The sequence below is a fragment of the Triturus cristatus genome, chromosome 6 (assembly GCF_964204655.1).
Source record: "Triturus cristatus chromosome 6, aTriCri1.1, whole genome shotgun sequence".
Lineage (NCBI taxonomy): Eukaryota > Metazoa > Chordata > Amphibia > Caudata > Salamandridae > Triturus > Triturus cristatus.
In genome coordinates this window covers 960,230,964-960,251,007 of record NC_140589.1, presented here as the reverse complement: position 1 = coordinate 960,251,007, position 20,044 = coordinate 960,230,964, and the positions used below count along the sequence as shown (strand labels likewise).

The window sequence follows — 20,044 nt, the reverse complement described above, 5'->3', positions numbered from 1 at the left end:
ACTCATGTTCACTGGCCTTAAATATCTCCACTCTTCTCATGTTCTGTTGTTATGCTTTACTGTGCCTCCGTGACTGCTTTTCCATGTGGTTGTATGGGCTCTCCGTTCCCACAAGCTCTTTGTATTTAAGCCATTCCTCATGTTTCCACTAGGCCTGGGCGTGACATTCTGCTCCGCTCACAGAGTTTGTGAGTTTTTCCCACTCCCCGCTCCGTGTAGCAAGCGGAGTTCCGAAAAACTCCGCTCTGTTGAGCGGAGTTTATTCTTCACTTGCGCTCGCCAACGTTAGGTTGACGAGCACGAGCGGGGAAAATCTTATCCCAGACCACCTCCCGACGATATTTCTCAACACTGGCGGTCGTAGATGACTGCTCGCATTAAGAAACCTTCCGTTCGTGTTGAAGAAGCTGTCACTCAAGTAGAACATCTGATTGAGAAGCAGAAAGAAGCTTCGCCCTCTCGTGCAGTGCATGGGGCTGTTTACGCTGATTTTCCAGTGCAGGACAAACACCCGGTGCAAAAACACGGCGCAACCTAACTCACTCTGCCACTCCGCGTATCACTTTGCAGAGTTCCGCGTAGCTGAACTCCGCCCAGGCCTAGTTTCTACTTGCTTCTCAATTGTCATCTGTAAACTTTAAACTCCAGTTCTTGTTCAAGGCCACTTGTGATCCCACTGATCACATCAGAGGATTCACAAAGGGACAGTGTAATCACTGCTCACTGTAGATTACATGACCAGCTATAGGCACGCCAGATGTCTGTAAATGAAGGCTTTTCAACCCCCATTAACATTCTTAATCACATACCTGTCAGGGCAGTTGAGTCAGTGCTGTGTCGATAACTCTCTTGACCCTCAAAAATGTCCTCAAGAATTATTAGCTACCAAAATGCATTCCATAGTCCTTGTTTATATTCGTCTGCCAAGAAAGGTAAATGAAGGAGTAGTCAGAATGCTGCATACTGCCTTGAAAAGGATTCAACATATGGTGTAAAAACAGGAGCTGTATTCTCTTTCCTCTCAATTAAAATGCAGTCCCTGGAGATTTCACAGATTCACCCATTTCCTAGTTTAGGGATCGTTTCCCTAAGATGAGACTGTATCTGGACACAAGATCTCCATCTGTGTGCAATATTGAGAGTGTCCTGTTGGGATCAGTGGGCGCCGGGGAACCTACCCGCTAGTGACTCTTCCCTGCAACGCAGCACAATGTTTTCCAGCCTGATAAACCGTCCTGAACCAGAGTATGATTATAGCCTTATAGCCCGCCGTAGCTGGCTATATCGGCTATTAAAGGCCCGCTGCAGTGTTAAAGGCCCGAGCCGAAGGCGAGGGACTTTAACAAGGCAGTGGGACTTTAATAGCCGGTATAGCCCTGCTACGAAGGGCTATAAGGCTATTAGAACATTCTGCCACTAGAGGGCAGAATGTTCTCACAAATAAAATGAAGCCTTCAGGGAGCGCGAGGGGATTCAAATATAAAACGAAGCCTTCAGGGAGCACGAGGGGATTCAAATCCCCTCAGGCTCCCTGAAGCCTTTGTTCACAGCCAGAGCTGTGAACAAAGAAACATTGGAATGTTGGAGCTCCGGGCTTATACCTGCCATTATAAGCCCGGAGCACTCCATTCTTTTCAATGGAGCTCCCAGCATTCCAATGTTCTAATATAGCCTTATAGCCCGCCGTAGCGGGCTATACCGGCTGTTAAAGGCCCGCTGCAGCGTTAAAGGCCCGAGCCGAAGGCGAGGGACTTTAACAAAGCAGCGGGACTTTAATTGCCGGTATAGCCCTGCTACGAAGGGCTATAAGGCTATTAGAACATTCTGCCACTAGAGGGCAGAATGTTCTAACAAATAAAGCCTTCAGGGAGCGCGAGGGGATTGGAATCCCCTCAGGCTCCCTGAAGCCTTTGTTCACAGCCAGAGCTGTGAACAAAGAAACATTGGAATGTTGGAGCTCCGGGCTTATACCAGCCATTATAAGCCCAGAGCACTCCATTGTTTTCAATGGAGCTACCAACATTCCAATGTTCTAATTATTTTTAAAGGTATTGCCATTAACTGGATTTGACAGTAACCATTATCAAGATATACAGACTACATTTTTAGACAATAAATATTTAGATGAGATGTGTTTTATAATTTCTGTATATGAGGCTCTCATAGCGATTTTGAAGCCAGTGCACTTTCATTGAATGAGATTCAAAAGAAAGGTACTGAAGATAGAAATGAGAGGCAAAAAGACAAAAATGAATTGTTCTAACGGCAACTACTTTGCAGAGATTGACGGCCTATTTGTGCAGAAAAACGTTCGTTTTAAACATGAAACCTGTGGATAAAAATCTATTCCCGAGTGTAAAGTTCGCTCCCCACCATGAACTGTAAATAAGTTCAGCCGATTACGACAATTGACAAAGTAGAGAGGGCGCGTGGAGAGGTGCCCGAGTTATCATAACTTAAAACAAGTGAGAGCATGGGTGGGAAGTTCCAATTCAGAGCAGGATTCCATAATGTTTTTGGGATTTTTAAAATAGGGGCTTTACGTGATCTCATGTGCTAAAGTTAGAGGCCATTATAGATTCTTCTAAGTAGACAAATCATTTTAGAAATCTAGTTATAAAAGTAAAAAGAACAATTGTCTTGCTAGTGGCGTCACTACACGTTTATAAAATCAAGTGTAATATGTATTCTTTTTTTTGCAGGTTTCACCGCCCATAACGTCTTGCAGAATTGTAATCAAGTACTGCCCAGCATGGTCTGGAAATCATATTTCCTAAAGTCATGAGGTTGCACTGGATCTTAAACAACAACTTGTGTGTATATACTACGTCTTAATCTGTAATTAATAGGGAATCTGATGCCGTTGACCTTACTTGAAGAGGAGATCCTCCGGAATCGAAGGGCAGATGATTATTTTCCGGATAAAAAGGAGCGGCTTGTCCATCATGATCTTGGTGCTTCCACCCCTGCCGCTTGATCACTTGGAAAGATCACGCTGAATGTAAAATGGACAAGACGCAAGGCTGTGGAGCTGGGAGCAGACCCTGGACTGTCCGGTAGGCTTCATCTTGTAGGCCTGGGGATGAAGATGGCGGCCTGCACCAGTCAAAGGACCTCTCAAACAGTTGGGCCAAATTAGAGGCAGCAGCCTCTGGATGAAAATTGCTCAATGGAAGCATTTTATGTTTTAAGGAGGCATTTAAATGTGTGTAACATAAAACTGCAGACAATCAAGGAGTTTAAGTAGTGCAATATATGTGCATCAAACGGCTGTTGTTTATTGCTCGTGACACAGTACTACTGCTTGTTTGTGGCCTCAGTACGTTAGTAGAATTGTTGAGTATCCCTGCGTGGTGCCAGTGAACACAGTGCCAGTACTGGGTGTTGTTGCCTCAACTTTTTGCTTTTAATTCCTAAGCACGAGGTCTCACATGAGTGGATCGCCAGAATCCTCATTATGAATCTTACAAGACTGGCTGCGCCATATCCGCCGAGTGCCACTGCGCCACACGCTATTACTGTCATATGAAGAAGGTTGCACTTGGAGCAAGCCACGAAGGACACTTCGCGACAACAGAACAATTCGGTGTGTATCGCAATCATGGAGGTGGTCCACGTTTGATATGTTGGATTGTTTTTCATGGCATGCACAGCTCAGAGCTAAGACTAACCGCATTGACAATCTGACTTTTATCTGTGTCTAAACATAACAAACAAGCCGGTGGTCCTGTCCTTCGAACCTTTCCTTAGCTACACTTAAAGTATTACAGAAGGCCAACAATTGTTCATAGAAAGCCTTGGAATAATTGCAGAATGTCTGCCATGTTTGATATTCTTGAAACAACAGTAAGTTGGTAGTGAGTAATAGTGGATTATTGCTTAAATGCATGTGCAAAGTTATTATAAAGGGCGCTATGGGCCTCGTAGAAACATGCAGCACTGGACCGATCAACGAATGTGCTCTGTTAAGGGAACAAATGGCCTTCTGTTAAAGCACTTATTGATAAACAGGTATCGAAATCAGTCTCAAGCCGCAGTGTGCATCAATGCCGCCTGCATCGGGCCGCAGGCTCAAAAAAGGGCTATGCACTGTGGAATGGAAGCAGGTTGATTTTTCGGGGGTCCCAATATTAAGTGTGTCGTTAGCAAAAAGATGTCAAGGTCTATAAAAAGAATTTGCGATCAAAGGTTTATGTACTGTGCTTGCGCATTTTGCTCTTAGAACTCCAAAATGTATTTTAGGTTACATTTCCAAGTCCTTCACTACTTGTACAGTTTATAGCTCCTATGAGCATGGAACAAAATTGAAACCACATGTAAGAAAGCAGTGCGCATGCCCATACAGTCACTTTGTTTACAATTCTGTCATTACTGTGTGAAGCTACTGTGCACACTTTTTGCGTTTTGTAGGGAACACGCAACTGCACCATAGTCTATCTGTGATCTTGTTCCTACCTGGATCCCAGCTGTTTTCTCCTGTGGCAAAGATTCCACCAGAGATCTGAGCTGGCAGAGCTTGGAGAGCCTGCAAGGTCACTGCTAGCCACATGTGCTCTGGCCGCCTTCTGAAGCACGAGAGCTTTGGATGTAAAATGGCCCTTCTTCCTACATGCCCGTGCTTTGCAGCCATTGGGTAGATGACTGCGAGCACATGCTCGAAAGCAAATAATGCAACCGGATGCTCTTTACGGGATGGGTAGTTCTGTGGTGAAATCATTCCTGTTGAAAACAAAGCCTCAGTTTCCCCCCTACTCACGCCCCATCGTTTCCAGTGGGTGGTGCAATGAAAGGAACCCCTACTTGTCCCGCAGTTGCAAAGCTAGATTGGATGGATTGCACCTTTCAGTTAAAAATGCCTTTGGTATGAAAATACTTCATACTGAATTTGCAACCTTTTTCTTTCGAGGGAGACTATCCTCTCCAGTCCCAACCTGTTGCAATGGCGTGGATTATAGAGGACTGTACCAATGGTGGTAGTTTCATTGGAGCATGAAAGTGGAGGATATTAAAGGTATGATTGCTGGTGGTGAGGCCGAAAACACATGCCAAAACCTGGGTCAGACTGCTGTTGGTGATGATAAAATGGAGGCTCAGGTGAGAGCGGTATCTCGCAGTACATGACGTAAAGGTCAGGTTAGTGCGGAGATGCGCGAAAGTATCCGCAGGCGTCGAAAAGTTATCATTCTCCCAAGCAGATGGTTCCGGGGGGCGAATACAAGCACAGGTAAGCGCTTAGAAACGAGTTCATGATTTTCCAAAAACTCCCAACCTTTCACCTTCCTCCACAGATGTTCTAGTGGTGCCCACGCGCAGCACGGCAAGGTTCGCATCTTAAAGATACTTCAACAACTTTACACCTGTAAAAGAGGGAGATGGCTGTTAGGGCTGGATTCTGTTGAGGTGACCTCTGTATCCACATGTCCACTGCAGGCTGTTCCTCTGTTGATAGAACCACTGCCACATGATCAGGACATGAGATTCATTGTCCATGTCTTCTCTGTGTCCTGAATGCAAAGTGTTAAAAGCCCAACAGTTGTGAACCAGGGTCTGCACCAAGTTGACCAAAACATTGGATTGGTTGAGTGAACTGCAACAAATGTCCTCCTGGTGTTATTAGGGCGCAAGTCCTGCTTTGTTTCCGCCACATACTAAGGTCACTTCTGACGTCCATAAGGATTTTTGCAAACTCCCCAGGACATTAGCAGCAGCTTCGAAACGTTTAGAGTTGGGGTTAGTTATGGCATAAAGCCCCGCGCCCGTCCTCTCGCGCCACATTTAAGCACCAGCCTTACAGGCTCGCCGCTTTACTCCCCCACCTCCTCTCACACGGTGAAATGTATCTGAAAGATTGCTTTAATGTAGTAATTTTTGCTCGCCATTAATTGTGATGTTATTTAAGTAAATAGAATATATACTAGTATCGTCAGGAACTAAAGAGGACAAATGTGGAATTTAAAATGGTGGCATAAGTAGTGAATTGCAAACATTACTGAATGCTTGGCATGGGGCATGGTTTATGAAAGTGGATTTACAGGTTGAAGGGTTGAAACCATGGCAGAAGGAGGTGGGTATTTTAACAGGCTGCTCGAGGGAACCGGAAGTAAAGCATGCATCAGTGACTAGTCTGGTCATCAGCTTGCATATCGATAAAATACACAGCTCCGTGTAGCAGTTCAGATTTGCCATATAAGTAAGCGTCTGCATTTCTCCCTAATATATTGGTTGGAGAAGTAGAGTTTTGGGTTGTAAATTAAACCCTTCCAAAATGTTCTAGAGAAAAATATGTTAATTTGCCGTGTGGACTGAGCTTTTGGAAGAGCGTCTTAGTTCGCGTTGCACAATCTTAAAAGCGGGCACTGGGTTTAAAAAGCAATTGTCGTGAGTTATTTATTTTGTCAATGTTGTGTTAAAATAATGCATTTCACACACTGTACAACGCCGAGGCTGTTCCAGGGTGTAGGACTCTGCACTTCGTTTCCTACTAGATACAGGGGAGGGAACCAGGTGCGGACAATGTATTTATCGTTCTTGTATAGATGCAATTCTCTTCCTTGCCAATGTTTTCTCAGTGTACCGGTTCTTTGCTGCTGCTCTTGCGCCCTCTTGTGGTTGGCACTGTTCTTTACAGAAAATAGGGTCAGCTACTAGTAGTTTCCGCATTCAGGCTGCAAATATTTTGTTTGCGGATACGCCTGTACACGTTGGGGCCAAGGTGTGTGTAAACAGGGTGAATTATTTGTGGTGTGTGTTTTAAACATATGTTCAAGTGCTTTAAAGAAAAGTATAAAAAAAAAGCTACCTAATTTCATGCACCTGGAAAAATGAATAACTGTAAGCATAGAGAAGTCTTTGGTGCTCGGTAAGCCGAAGAATCTAGTTTGTGTGGCGTTGTGCACGCATTGTCACAACATAAAACCCCTCCAGTTGAGAGGGGGCCGAGTCGTGGCTGGTTAAGAGAAGGAGGGCCGAGCATCAAAGAATACATAGTGGAAAAACACGCTTAAGTCTGGATTTTGACAGGGTATATTACATGTAGTTTCTTAAGCCTCTGGCAAAAGGGCCAGAGGTTACAGACCCTCCCAGTCATCACCTATGTGAACACAGGTTTCAAGTTTTACTTAGCTGCCTCCCTAAACGTGCAGATTTCTTTAGTTACGTGGCTGACAGTGGCTCGTAGACAGGCACAGTAGTTATTTAAGAAAAGAACCAAAAGAAAAAAATGTGACTTCTCGCAGGGGAGGGTCCACCTTGTGACGCAGCGCCCTTGAAACTAGCTGCTCATTCGTCATTTTACACGTCATCGAAAGTGCAACAGTCTTGTTGCCAATTGCTGCTTTATGTAACTAGTGTCTGATTGTCGCTAGTGGGCACTTAGAGGATTATATGAGTTTATTTTGCGACAGTTTTGAATGTTCAGTGATTAGGTTTTCCCAAAGGAACTAATACTTAAAATAGGATCCCGCTCCAATGGCTTTCCCGTTAGCAGATCATGCTGACGCACAGCCGATGACATCATGACTTGTTTCAAGTGTTTTCAATGTGCAGCGTCATCAACGTGCGACAGTTGAACCTGTTTTCATGTCTTGCTCTTAGCTGTGCAGTATGGTTTGACATAGAACATGTTGTTCTACAAATGTCCGAGAGGACAGGGAAGTGAAATCGGCTTTGTTTAGGAACATATTGATACTTTTTTTTTGTACAACTATAGAAGCATTTATGTGCTTGATGGACTGAGTAGACGTTCTGTACTTGCACCCCTGATGTAAAATAAAGAAATATTCTTTGTCGGGCAAAGAAAATGTCAGCTGAAGTCACAAAATCTAAGACTCAACTATCAGGCTACAAACTGTAAAACGTTTCTATAATGCTGATTAGTTCCCCAGAGCAGAATGCCGAGAACGAACAAGGACATAATGACTTGTATTGTTGTTGTAGACTTTGACGGCATAACCGATACCGAATCCAAATGCATGACTAACAGGACATGTCACGTATAGCATTATGGCCAGTTTAAAAGCAAAATAAATAAAAAAAGTTTTATTTTTCTAAAGAAGGTGGACACTAAATGTTCGAGTAGTCGAATTTGGACCTAAAAAGGGCTAATGTACACATAATCAACTTTGGTCATAGAATTGTGATCAGTTTGCCTAAAGAATAAGTGTCATTTTAATATAAATTAAACCCTTTGGTTATCGTGGGCATATCCTTTGTTAGTTGTTCCAGCTTTTCCCTCTTTTGAAGATTTCGTTTTGTGTTTCCGAATTCAGTGAGCATCGTTTTTTATTTTTCCCAATGCCAACACATTTCTTATGTGCCACATTTTTGTCTCTTTTAATTGGTGCATTCTGATGAGCTTTTATCGACATTCCCAAGTAAGTGGAGTGCCAGTATTCAGTGTCATATCTTGGGTTTGGGTGAAGAAACAACCTATGCAGATGGCAGTGAGTCACTGCTGCTCACCACCGTCTCTCGTCATGTACCATGGTAATGGTGCCTGAAATTAGCTTTTTTTTTCCAAATAAAAGTTAAATGCGCATTTACTCATTCATGTGCACGTTAAATGGCAATCAACAAAGCAAAACAGGGAGATGGACATGCAAGGGTAGTTTAAGTTATTTAATTTGTGTGCATTTTATTGTTTTAAAAAAAAAATGTTTTGAGAAGGTTTGCTTATGCTCACAAGGTAAATATTAGAGATGTTCTGAACATTCCAGTCGGTCTTCTTTTTCAAATTCTAAAAATGTTTCGTTGTGCTGTACTGTTGGAGGGGCAAACATTAGAAAGCAAAAGAGGACTGGAGATAACAGGGCCCTGTAGACCAAACGTTTGAGAAAGCCAACGTTCATGTGCCACATGTCTATTTAGTTTGAAGTATTTTTATTTCATGTATCAAGAATGTTTTTTTTTTTTGCTCTAGCATTGTATATCGTGAATGCCAGTAGAATCATTTTCTAGACAAGCAAGAGAAGCCTTACATGTTGGGATTCTGAGTTTCTGGTTATTGAGAAATGCCTTTCAGTTCCCTGCTGCATTAGTAATAGTAAACAGAAATTAAATCAGAGCCTTCTCAGGATGAAGCAAACATGGCATCCTACAAAGCAATGGCTGATGGGAAATAACCACCACACTGCAGCGGCTCTGTCTTTCAAAAACACAAAGTACTTCAGGAATGGTGCAAACTCTGACCATGCGGGCTTATTCTGCGTTAAAATTTTTAGTTGGGTTGGAAAACAGTGGCACAGTTGAGATTCACATTCTCACCGTACATTCTGCGCACATGATGTTCAAAGCAGCAAATTCAGTTGAAATTCACTTTTAAATATTTGATTGTGCAGCTGTAGTAAGCAATGTAGGCCACGCCTCTCTTTCTTCAGCGGGTAATGAGAGTGGCATCTTCGATGAAAAGGGGACATGATGCCTTGATCTGTGATTCTTGCCATCTAATGCTGTAGGTATTTCACAGAAAGGTGAGTGCTTGCAAAGTGTAAATAACTCCCACCGTTAGTGTACATTGGTAAATATAGGACAATATCTTTTGCTCTACATCTGTACTGCAACTTACCGTGTGTGTATATGTATATTGGTACACATAAACTGTATATAGTTTTCCCACTGTTATCTAAAAGAAAATCGGTATTATCTTTTTTACAATGTAACTGTGTTTTATTAATGTGTATGTTGTGTTAACCTTATTTAATAAACAACAAATGTGATATGAATAGTAATACATATATTAAGATACTTTTTGCTGTGCACAATTCTAAAAGTGCCTTAGAAAATGTTTAGGTATTTTAACTGTATGTTGAAAAACAATTACCTCAATAAAACTGTTGGGAAAATATGCATAATTATTTCTTTCCACAAATCTCTGTCAGTGGCTCTCTGATGGTCTGTACATGTGCGCCTGAGGCATTAACAGCCCAGTGAATCTCCAGTGTTGACTACTGGGAGATGGGTCAGCCCTAGCGAGGAGAACAACCACGATTCTTTTGTGATAACGGCCTATGTGTCACACAAGGTACATTTAATTTGCTTCTTCAGCAATTAAATAAGGGGTTACTCAAGGATTCGCTTGAGGTCTGGAACTGTTTAACATCTAATTAAATCCACTCTAACATTATTATTATTTTGAGTTTTATATAGGGCTAGCTAGACCCGAAGGTATCAGAGCGCTCTACATGTTATGTGATAACGTTTACAGGAGGTACAAAAGGAAGCACAAATTAAAGTTTCAGTTGTAGTCTGATGGGCATGTTTTGTCTAAGGTGGAGGGGAATAGGCCACAATCCAAAATACTACTCCTGTAGTGGACCAAATTAATTTCCGGAAGAATTATAACACTTTTACTCAGTCGGAGCCATCCTTTATGGTTATCTTGACTGTTTGGCTTGTTCATTTTATGTAAAGATAACGTTGAAAAACGTTGGATATGGCAAGATGACAACCTTTCTGCGCAGGCCAAAGTAGAATACACAGGCTTTCTGACGGAGACTTATACCTGCAGATTCCTGGCCTCTTGACTCTCGTCCAGGTGCCAGTCCGAGTCTTGAAAAGTTGCAACGCCTTTCCTGTTCCAGAAGGTGGTGCTCAGCTCCATCCCAACACTGTGTTCCACCATGCATATGATATAACCAGAGCCACCCAACTCCCACGATTCTCATTGAAACATTAAAATATATATATATATATATATACCTGTTCCTGTCAGGCTATCTTTAGGTAAAAATTCAGGTTTTAAACCCTGTTGTTCCTTTCATGGAACTATATCTGTTTTGAATCCTCAGGAGTTCTGCCTGTGGGGCTTGGGGCCTCAGCATTACTTGGGCAGTCAGTGCAGCCACGTTCACTCGTAAGGCTGCTAAGGAGCAGGAGGCAAAACTCTTTTTGGCACGGATGTGGGTCTGCCACTGGACTCGGTGTCATTCTTACTCAAGGTCCCTCTCCAGTACCTGCTCTACATCCCAGTCTACACCCTCAACAAGAAGTCTTTGAAGCAGGAGAAATTGTAGTTGAGGATAAGACGTAAAGGAGAGCCGGAAGTCCCATAAGGCAGATTACAAGGTGTCCAGACACAGATTCCGCTTCAGTAGTAGGTCTCCTGGTCTGCAACGTCGTTCCCCGACTCCAGCTCTTGATTCCTCAGCAGAATCTAAATTAGTGAATATTACCCTGGCATTGCCTGCACCGCTGAACCTCGCTCCAGCACCAGGCACATGATCGCTCTTGGCATCCCATGAGTTTCTGGTGCTTTGCACCAATCGTTTCTCAAGCCATGTTTACGCTCTTCCACCTTGCTCCAGTTGTCACTGGCACAGCCTTTGGGCCCTATGAAATCCTTGGGGCCTTTGACTAGACTTCTGCTGGGGGACCCTCCCTCAGTTCCTGTTTACCCCGTCCTTCGGATGTCAATCTGGCCTGGGTAGCACAACCCCACCATTGGTGCCCCCACCGATCTCAGCCCCGGGGCTATCTTCAAACTTGTGCCTGCTTCAGAGCCAAATCCAAAGACCAAGGCTATTCTTTTGCACTCTAGGAGACGGGCGCAGAGCCTTAAAGAAAAATCCCAGTACAGAGAGGAGTCTCATTGCAGGCCATTGCCTAAAGCAGGGTATTTTATCAAAGTGGGCTACCTTTTTGGCCCTGATGCAGATCACATGCAAATGCAGGAGATCATTAGTCAGGATAACAATGACAATAGTGAAGTGGCCAATTTTCTCCCTCCTTCTTGGGCAGATGCTTTCCCTCCAGAATACTTGTGGGCTCAATGCCTGGCCTTTAGGACTTTTGTCAGAGGAGGATGTGGCGCTTTTTGCACAAGTCTTAAAAAAGCTGCAGAGGTTCTTGAGTTGTGCCTCCTCTTGGAGGACTAGAAGGCAAACCCCTTTTCAGAGATCCTCCTGCCGGCCTCTTCAGCTTCCGAGGCGTTGCTTCCATTTGATTTGGCACTCATTCAGAATATGCTTGTTGCATGGGGCAATCCATATGTTGCTATGCATTAACCTGTCAGGTGCCACCATCCATCGCTGAGATGCCCCAAATTTCTATCTGCTTACACCTCAATAGAGAGTAGCATAGTGCAGGCTTCATTCTGCTCTAAGCAGATCCAAAGGTCCCTCGCCACTGCTCCTCCTCACCGGTGGTCAAAACAGATTGGAGCCATTTGGAAAACTTTTTTTCCCCTGAGAGTCTTTCCCTCGAATCCACCAATGCGACCTTCCTTTTGGCAAAGAATTCTGATGCATTCTGGGAGATGGAACAGATTGCTGTGCAGAGCCAAGCAGACTACCTCTAGGACCACTATGCTAAGGTTGTTTTCAGCAAACAGGATGTGGCGAAGCAGATCCTACACTCAGGCAGGACTCTGTAGACTGGGGCTCAGTCATTTGGGCCATAGTTGACTATCTGCCACTATGCCTGGCTTTGTTCTACAGACTTTTCATTGAATGTCCAGGCAAATTTGATGGAAAGGCCTTTTAATGGCTCCTGTGTGTTTGGGGAAAAAGCTGACTCCGCGGTGGAATACTTTAAGCTGGGGCAAGCAACAGCTGGTTCCCTGTTTCATTGGCACTACAGCAAATTTAGAGGCTACTGCAATTTCTCCAATGTCAATCCTACCATTCAGTCCAAACTTATGCTTACCAATTTTGCCACCAATATATAGGACGTGATGAACTCAAGTACTGACTCAGCTAGCCCTAGCCCTCTTCTTCCCCTTCACCATCCACAAAACCGGGGGAGGGGAGGTATCAAACCATCTGGGAGCATGTAAAGCCATTACCATGGACCAGTGGATCCTACAGATAACTGAGAAGGGATTGCCCTCCCTTTCCAGGAGCTTACACCCCCATCTCTCTTGTCCTCTATGTTGCTTCTGATGACCACACTAGCATCCTCCAATAGAAAGTCTGGTCCTTCTAAGAAAGGGGCAGTGGAGCTGGTTCCAGATCATGAGATCTGGCAGGGATGTTACTCCTTCAGTTTTCTTGTGGCGGGCTTTGTCCCATTTTCGGTCATTGGCCTTTCAATGCTTTCCTTTGCATAGGGTAATTCAAGATACTGTTGCTTGCCCAGGTCCTTTTGGTTGTGATACTGGGAGACTGGATGGTGTGCTTCGAATTGTGGGACACCTATTTTCCACATGCTAATCTTGGAGTCGCACAGGAGGTACCTGCTCTTGTGATGCTTCCACCTACCTCCAGTTTGTGTACTTTCTGCTCAGGTTGATATCAGCCCCTCGAGCCTTTGCCTAAGTCAATGCAGTGCTCGTGGCACATCTTTGCAAGGTGAGCATGCCTGCATTCTCATGCCTGGATGATTGGCTGCTGAAAGCAGAATCACCACAGCTGATTTTGGGGCACCTGAGGGCCACGGTCGCCCTCCCATTCAGCTTATAGTAATCAGTCAGCCTGCCTGTCTTGCATATACAAGCAGCACAATGCCTCCTCTGCATCGGAACAGTGTTCCATGGTCTTCCCACCTCCCCATAGGTTTCAAGGCATTCAGGATATGATCCTAATGTTTCAAGAGGAACAGTCCCTTGTCTATTGGGCCTCCTAGCGTTCTGCATTTTGTTTGTCCCTCATGCCTGATGGCACATATGTGCCCTCCAGGGGAGTCTCCATTCCCACTGGGTTCAGCATTAAGGTGAACAGGCAAACGTTCACATTTCCCCAGAGGCTACAAAAGATCTTCGTTGGCAGTCAGTGGGCAGGGATTCTCTTCAGTAGGAGATCCTTCTGCCATCCATCAGCAGTGGCCACAGTGGAGATAGATGCCTTCACTCTAGTGTGGGGCTTACATCTGGAGGATTTGGAGATAAGAGTACTCCGATCTCCAGTGGAGCTAAGGTTTCATATCAATTTGCTGAAACTTCAGGCAATCCACTAAACTGACCGACCCTTTGTGATCAGTCAGTTCATGTCCTCACAAACAACATGACTGAGATATGGTACGTCAGCAGACAGGGCGGCATGAGCTCATGCTCTCTGGGTCAAGAAACATTGAAGCTTGGACTCAGATTCACGAAATCACGTTGGTGGTCATTTATCTAGCAGGCTCCATAAAAATGGGGGCTGATGAGCAAAATCGGCATCACAAGGGCAGCCACATGTATTGTCTATCCATAAGTGGGTCAATCTACCTTTGCCTTTTGCGGCACATCTCTGTGGCCTTCTTTTCCACCCCAGGGGATGCTCATTGCCCACCATTTTGAGCTCTGCAATTTTCACTGCAGGGAGCTCTGGAGGACGCATTTAGTTTGAAATCAGAATTTCCTCTCCATTACACGTTTCCTCTCAGCCCTCTGATTCCTCAGCTTCTAAGGAAATTGCACCGGGCCTGAATGCAGATGATTTTCATGGTGCCAGAGTGGCATCTGAGGGTATGGCACACATCTGCTGTGCTTGCATCTGTGTCCTCCTCTTCCACTCAGAGCGGACCTCTGACAGTCGGAAGGGCAGGTTTGCACCTCAACCTCCGGAGCCTCCACTTTCATGCCTAGAAATTTGGAGGGATAACTTGAGTTAGTTTTATTTGCCTGCATAGTTGGTGTAGTCCATCCTACCAGCTTGTCACCCTTCCACAAAATTGTCTATTCTGGTCATTTGTTCAGTTGTGCAGGGGAGAATATTGATTCCCTCTTGCGGGTCATCTGACTGATGCGTTGCCCTTTGCACATTCTCCTTTTTAGCAAAGTTTTGCAGTGGGAACTGTGAAAGTTTATTTTGAGCCCTTTCAGCCTTTCTTTTTTTACCCATCGTGAGGGGGTTCTCAAACAGTCAACTTGCCTGTTTCTTTCATCACCATTCATAAAGCCTCAGGGGGACCTTGAGTTGGTTCTCGCTTTCCTGATGGGGTCCCTATTCGAGCCCATCCATAGGTTCCTGTTGTGGCTGTCAACTATTAAAACAGTGTTTTCTGATTACTTTCATTTCCTCTGAGCATGTTAGCAAGCTCCTGGCTTTGTCTCTTTGATCCACTTTAACTTTTTTCTTTCCAGACAAGCAGTTTCTCAAACGGAAGGCTCTGATCCTGCCAAAGGTCTTTAGTCTGTCACCTTCCACCAAGGAGGAGGAGAGGTTTCTCTCTTTGGGTTCTCATGGGGCTCTCAGCTTTTACGCAGGCTGTACCTGGGATTTCTGGGCAGATGACCAGCTGATAGTTGGTTAAGTTGCTTCCAGTAAGGGCAAGACTGCCCAAAAAAGAACGCTTTCCAGTTAAGTTGTACTGCACATTAAGATCTGTAATCTGCTTGCCAAGAAGGATCCCCCCGAGGGTAAATGCCACTTCTATGACTTTGTCCAGGACGCCCCCATTCCGGACATTTATGGAGCAGTGACATGAGTATCAGTCCACATCTTCACGGCTTGACTCTGAATACATAGAGATGTCCATTTAGCCAAATCTGTGCTACAGGATGTGACCATCTCCTCAGACCACCCACTTGTGCATTGCTTGAGCAGTGATTTAAGAGGCGAGGAATCTATAGGTGTAATGGTCTGTTAGTAGGGCAAATTAATGATTTTTCTGGTGAATAGTCTATGTACCTGCAGATTCCTCACTAATCCTGCGTGCCTTCCTGTCCTCAAGAGGGCGTTGGGTAGAATAATAAGATCCCAATCTCGATTTTGGCACACTGTCTAACGTTTTGTCAGTATTGTTGACATAGTGTCCATCTCTGTGAGTGTGAAACAAATGGATGAGGAATTGCCGTCAAGGTGCCATGGTTGCGCCTATAACACCGGCTGTGTCATGTTCCTGGTGTAACCTGGCAATAAGATGGAGCCACCTCTTGGCGCAAAAGAACAGTTTCAACTTTTCTGGGTCCAGTCCAGTCTGGCACGTGCAGGAGATTTCATGAGTGAGGAATCTGCAGGTCTGTAACTATACCCACCAGAAAGATCCTTAACAAAGGAAAGGAAAGTAACTTGTTCTTTTCAGAGATTTTGTTGAAAATAATATAAAATGTTCCACTAAGGCTTAAAGCCATTCTTAGAGGAATGGCCGTCAATTCAAGGATAGACTAGACTAAGTGGTGGTCGTTTATATGTTATTTTTGCTGATCTTTGGTCAGCATTTGACCTTGTCAAATGCTGATCTTTGAGCTTGTCCCTAGGCAGGCACTATGGGAAGTTCTGACCAACATGGGCGTCCCGAAATATCTTGTGGATGTTCTAAGAAGGTTGCATATAAACAGCAATGCCCAGGCCAGATGGACTTCTGGGGAATTAACTGATCCTATCCCAATCTCTCTGGTGTGAGACAAGGATGTGTTATAGCCCCAACACTTTTTTTTACTTTTTATTAATGATCTAGTGATTTATTTTGAACAGTGTAAGCATGATCCACCGACCCTGGCTAATAGAAAGAGCCCAGCACTCCTGTTTGCGGACCATATGTTTCAGATCTCTAATTCTCCCATGGGCATACAAAACCTACTTGATCGGTTCAGTGTCTTCTGCAGGCAGAGGGGGCTGGAGATCAATATTGGTAAAACCAAGTATGTGGCTTTAAATCCTTGCCCCACCACTAGGTCACTCCCAATTTACATCTGTGTTCCCTTGGAGAGAGTTCACACTTTTGATTACTTCGGCTTTACTCTCAATGATTCCTTTGTTTGGTCGTCTTAGATTTAGAAGTGTCCAGGGCTCTAGCTTTTGTCCTGTTACTCCTGCTCTCCAGATTTATAACTTACATGCATTGTGAGGGTCGCTATAAGGTGGTGAACTCTAGGGACATGAGAATGTAAACAATTTGGTAATGGTGGAGAACCAGCTTTTATGTGTCCTCACCAATTTGTCAGTGAGTACCTCCCTTGCACCACTGTGGTTAAATCTGGGTATTATATCTCTTGTACATAGGGTCAGACTAAGACCGCTGATCTACTGGAGGAGGATTTGGTCCACTGCTGAATTGGCACTTCATAGGCTGGGTAAATGCCGTGGGCTAGGCAAGATTGCTTGGTTAGAATATATAAAATGCAGCCTAGTTGAGTTCAGTTATGAGACCCTTTGGGCACATCCTGAAACTGTTGGTAGGATGCTTAAGTCCATGTTAAAAGCAATCTATTGGAGACATAGATAAAGGGTTTCAAAGGCTAGGGAATATGGCCCCCCTTACTGCAGCATTCTTGTAATTCAAAGATTTCCATTTTTTGGAAAAGTATATGGATGACATCAAGCCTCTGGCTTCTAGAACATTGTACATTAAATTCCGGTATCGGACCCTGCCTCTTCTCCCATTTATGGTGAGATGGCAGCGCTCCTTCAATGAGCAGTAGAGGAGTTGTCCCTTTTGTGTTGATAGTATTTTTTTTTTTTTGCCCCAGTACTATTTTTATAGGAGTGCCTGGATTGTTCTGCTTTGCCGTAATCTGGGGGTTAGGGAGCACAATTCTGCCTTAAGAATTTTAAAATCCAATACCGCTATACAAATATTCATCGCAGTCTCCCGGTTTCTCTTACATATGTGGTGGTGCAGACTGAAGTGGGCTACCGTTCTATCTATAGACAGGCTGTGTGATTTGTTTTTAATATCTGCTATTACTGCTAATGTAATATTATGTCTACTCAATGGGATTATTTGATTGTAATCTATTGATATATTTTTTTAAATATTTATTGTCCTTGTATGAATGATAGTTGCTTATTTGTAGATTTATCTTATTATTATTTTGAATGTTTTAACTGTGTTTTACGATATGTACTTTTATGGCTATCAGTCAAAATAAAGTAAAATAAAGTAAAGATAGACTACAGAAACGACCTACAACCAGGTAATAAGGAGCAAAGAGTGCTGATTATAAGAAATCACAAAATGAGGACGTCTGATTGGCAGCGTGCCTTCTCAAGAAGGAACCATGTATTCTCAGCCAGAGAGGCATTTAAATGTTTGCCTCATGGATATTAGGGTAGGTTTGATGCCTTTGTCTGCTGTTTAAGTGCAAGGAATGTCTGGTCCCACACAGTGGTGGCTGGTGACATTTGAAAGTGGTGGGGCGTTAAAAAAAGGGTCTACATGTGTTTTTTGTCGTAGCGAGCCTGATTGACTAAAGGGGAACTGCAGGACCCTCACGCCAAGGAATGCAGGTTAAACCACATTTCAGAAAGCAAGAATATTTATAAAAGTAGGTAGGATATGTAGACTTGAAATAATTAAAACACATTTAAAACTGTCCCATATCGTGCTTCATTCCTGCTTGCACCTGTGCCATCCATTTAGCCTGACTGCATTATTTTAAAAGAATAGGGAACATTGCCGTTAGCCACCTGACCTTATTGCCAAAGAAGGATGAACTATATGTCACCTCAGGTCTCCATTAGGGCCAAAGATTGGGTGGCGAAAACCTCTAAGGCGAAAAACCAAACCAAATCACCTCACAGCCCAGTCTCTCCCTCCTCACCAGGGTAGGCCTCTGGGTCCTTCTGAGTCCCGCACCTCAGGGATTACAGGCTGTGGCGAAAGTCAAGGTTAGTAGTCACTGGGCATTCAGGACATTGTGCTGTCTATGAATATTTTAGACAAGAAATATCCCTGAAAGCTTCCTGATGGATTAATACTGGAAAAGGGGGACTTTGTTCTACTTTTATAGCTGTTTGCAAAGGCATGATTGTCATTAGAGCTCTTCCAAGAGAGACTGCCTATTTCAACATAAAAACGGAGCCCAGCTGAATATCTTTAGTTCCCTTTATTACAAACTCCTTGGAAAGTAATGATATTTATTGTATGAATATTGCATGAAGTAAGACAGTGGAAAATGGAATGCCATATTAAGTTTCTGAACTTTTAAACTTTTCAATAATTAGGGAAAGGGAATAAAGCCGAGAACAGAGCACCGTAACAGGTTTAATTAAAGAATATAAGGTGCGGGCCGTCACACCGGCATCAGGCCCGGCTTTAGCGCTGGTGGCACCCTGTGCGACAATGTTTGATGGCGTCCCCTCAATGACCACCTCCACCACGGATTCTCTCACTAGCACCCTTTAACAGTGACCAAGTCTCCATAACCACACTCTCTCAGATGCATTGAATTAGTTATATAGCGCCACTCATACCAGTGTCGGGTGTCTGAGCACTTTGCATCACACGCACATAACACACAGACATTCAATCATACGTGTGTAAATCAGTGTGTAGGAAATGTTACGTAAACCAAAGGACTAAAAGTGTAGGAGTCACATGTCATCCATACTGGTAGGCAGTATAGTTTAAGAGTGCTTGGTGTGGAGAAGCACAAACTCAGAGTCGAAAAAGAAACAGCATAGTTGGGAGTTTTCTTTAATAATAAGAATCGATTTCTAGCCAAATTAACCCTTTTTGCAACATTGATCAATGTTCTGTACTTTGCAGAGTGTATGCAGTTCTAGGATGAAAGTTAATAGCTCACTATTCTATATTAGGACTTTAAATTATACATTAAATTAACCTGCTGATCTGTTTACATCTGTAATCTACATGGTACACGTTCTTTGCAGCAGGCATATTAACCCTCAGCACTAACTTCACCTAAGTCAAAACCACAACTATACAAAATGCTGATCTCTCTCCAGGAAGATAATTAATCACACGAGATATCTTGACATTTATGTGAGGCCTGGTAATTGCGGGGGGAAAGAAACGCTGCAGCAGGTGCTTCAAAGGCATAATAAACTTTCAAACACGGCGCCCTAAAGCCGACCCTGACTGGCATTAATACGGCACCGGAGGGTCTAAAATAGTAATGAATGTACATAACTATTTTAGGCCTAAGGAGGGCCTAAAATAGTTTTGTACATTCATAACTTCACAGTAACGGCCGGCATGGTGGGGGTCGTCACGGGGGGGGGGGGGGTGGAGGAGGGAGGAGTTTAATTAAAGAATATTATAAAACTTACCGTCCTCGTCCTGCAACATCTTCTGGATGCGTCCCAACTCCCGCTCCGTCCTGCAACACCGCAGCTTCTGGATGCGTCCCAACTGCCGCTCCCGCCGTCCTGAAGCTCTCGTCGTCATCCATGAAAGGCAGCCTCCCTCCCTCCGCTCTGCCAATCACAACGCTGAGGCGCAG

At 44.0% G+C, this 20,044-nt stretch overlaps 1 protein-coding gene across 4 annotated transcripts in view; it reads left to right on the top strand.

Annotated features, from left to right (window-relative positions):
• PHACTR2 (phosphatase and actin regulator 2) overlaps nucleotides 1-9,841 on the top strand; it is a 458,184-nt gene extending 448,343 nt beyond the window's left edge. For all 4 annotated transcript variants that reach the window (XM_085611660.1, XM_085611661.1, XM_085611662.1 and 1 more), the window contains one exon: nucleotides 2,703-9,841. In XM_085611660.1, coding sequence (XP_085467786.1) covers nucleotides 2,703-2,718 — 16 coding nt within the window. In that variant the 3' untranslated portion in view covers nucleotides 2,719-9,841. The remainder of the gene's footprint in view (nucleotides 1-2,702) is intronic.
• Nucleotides 9,842-20,044: the final 10,203 nt, after the last annotated feature.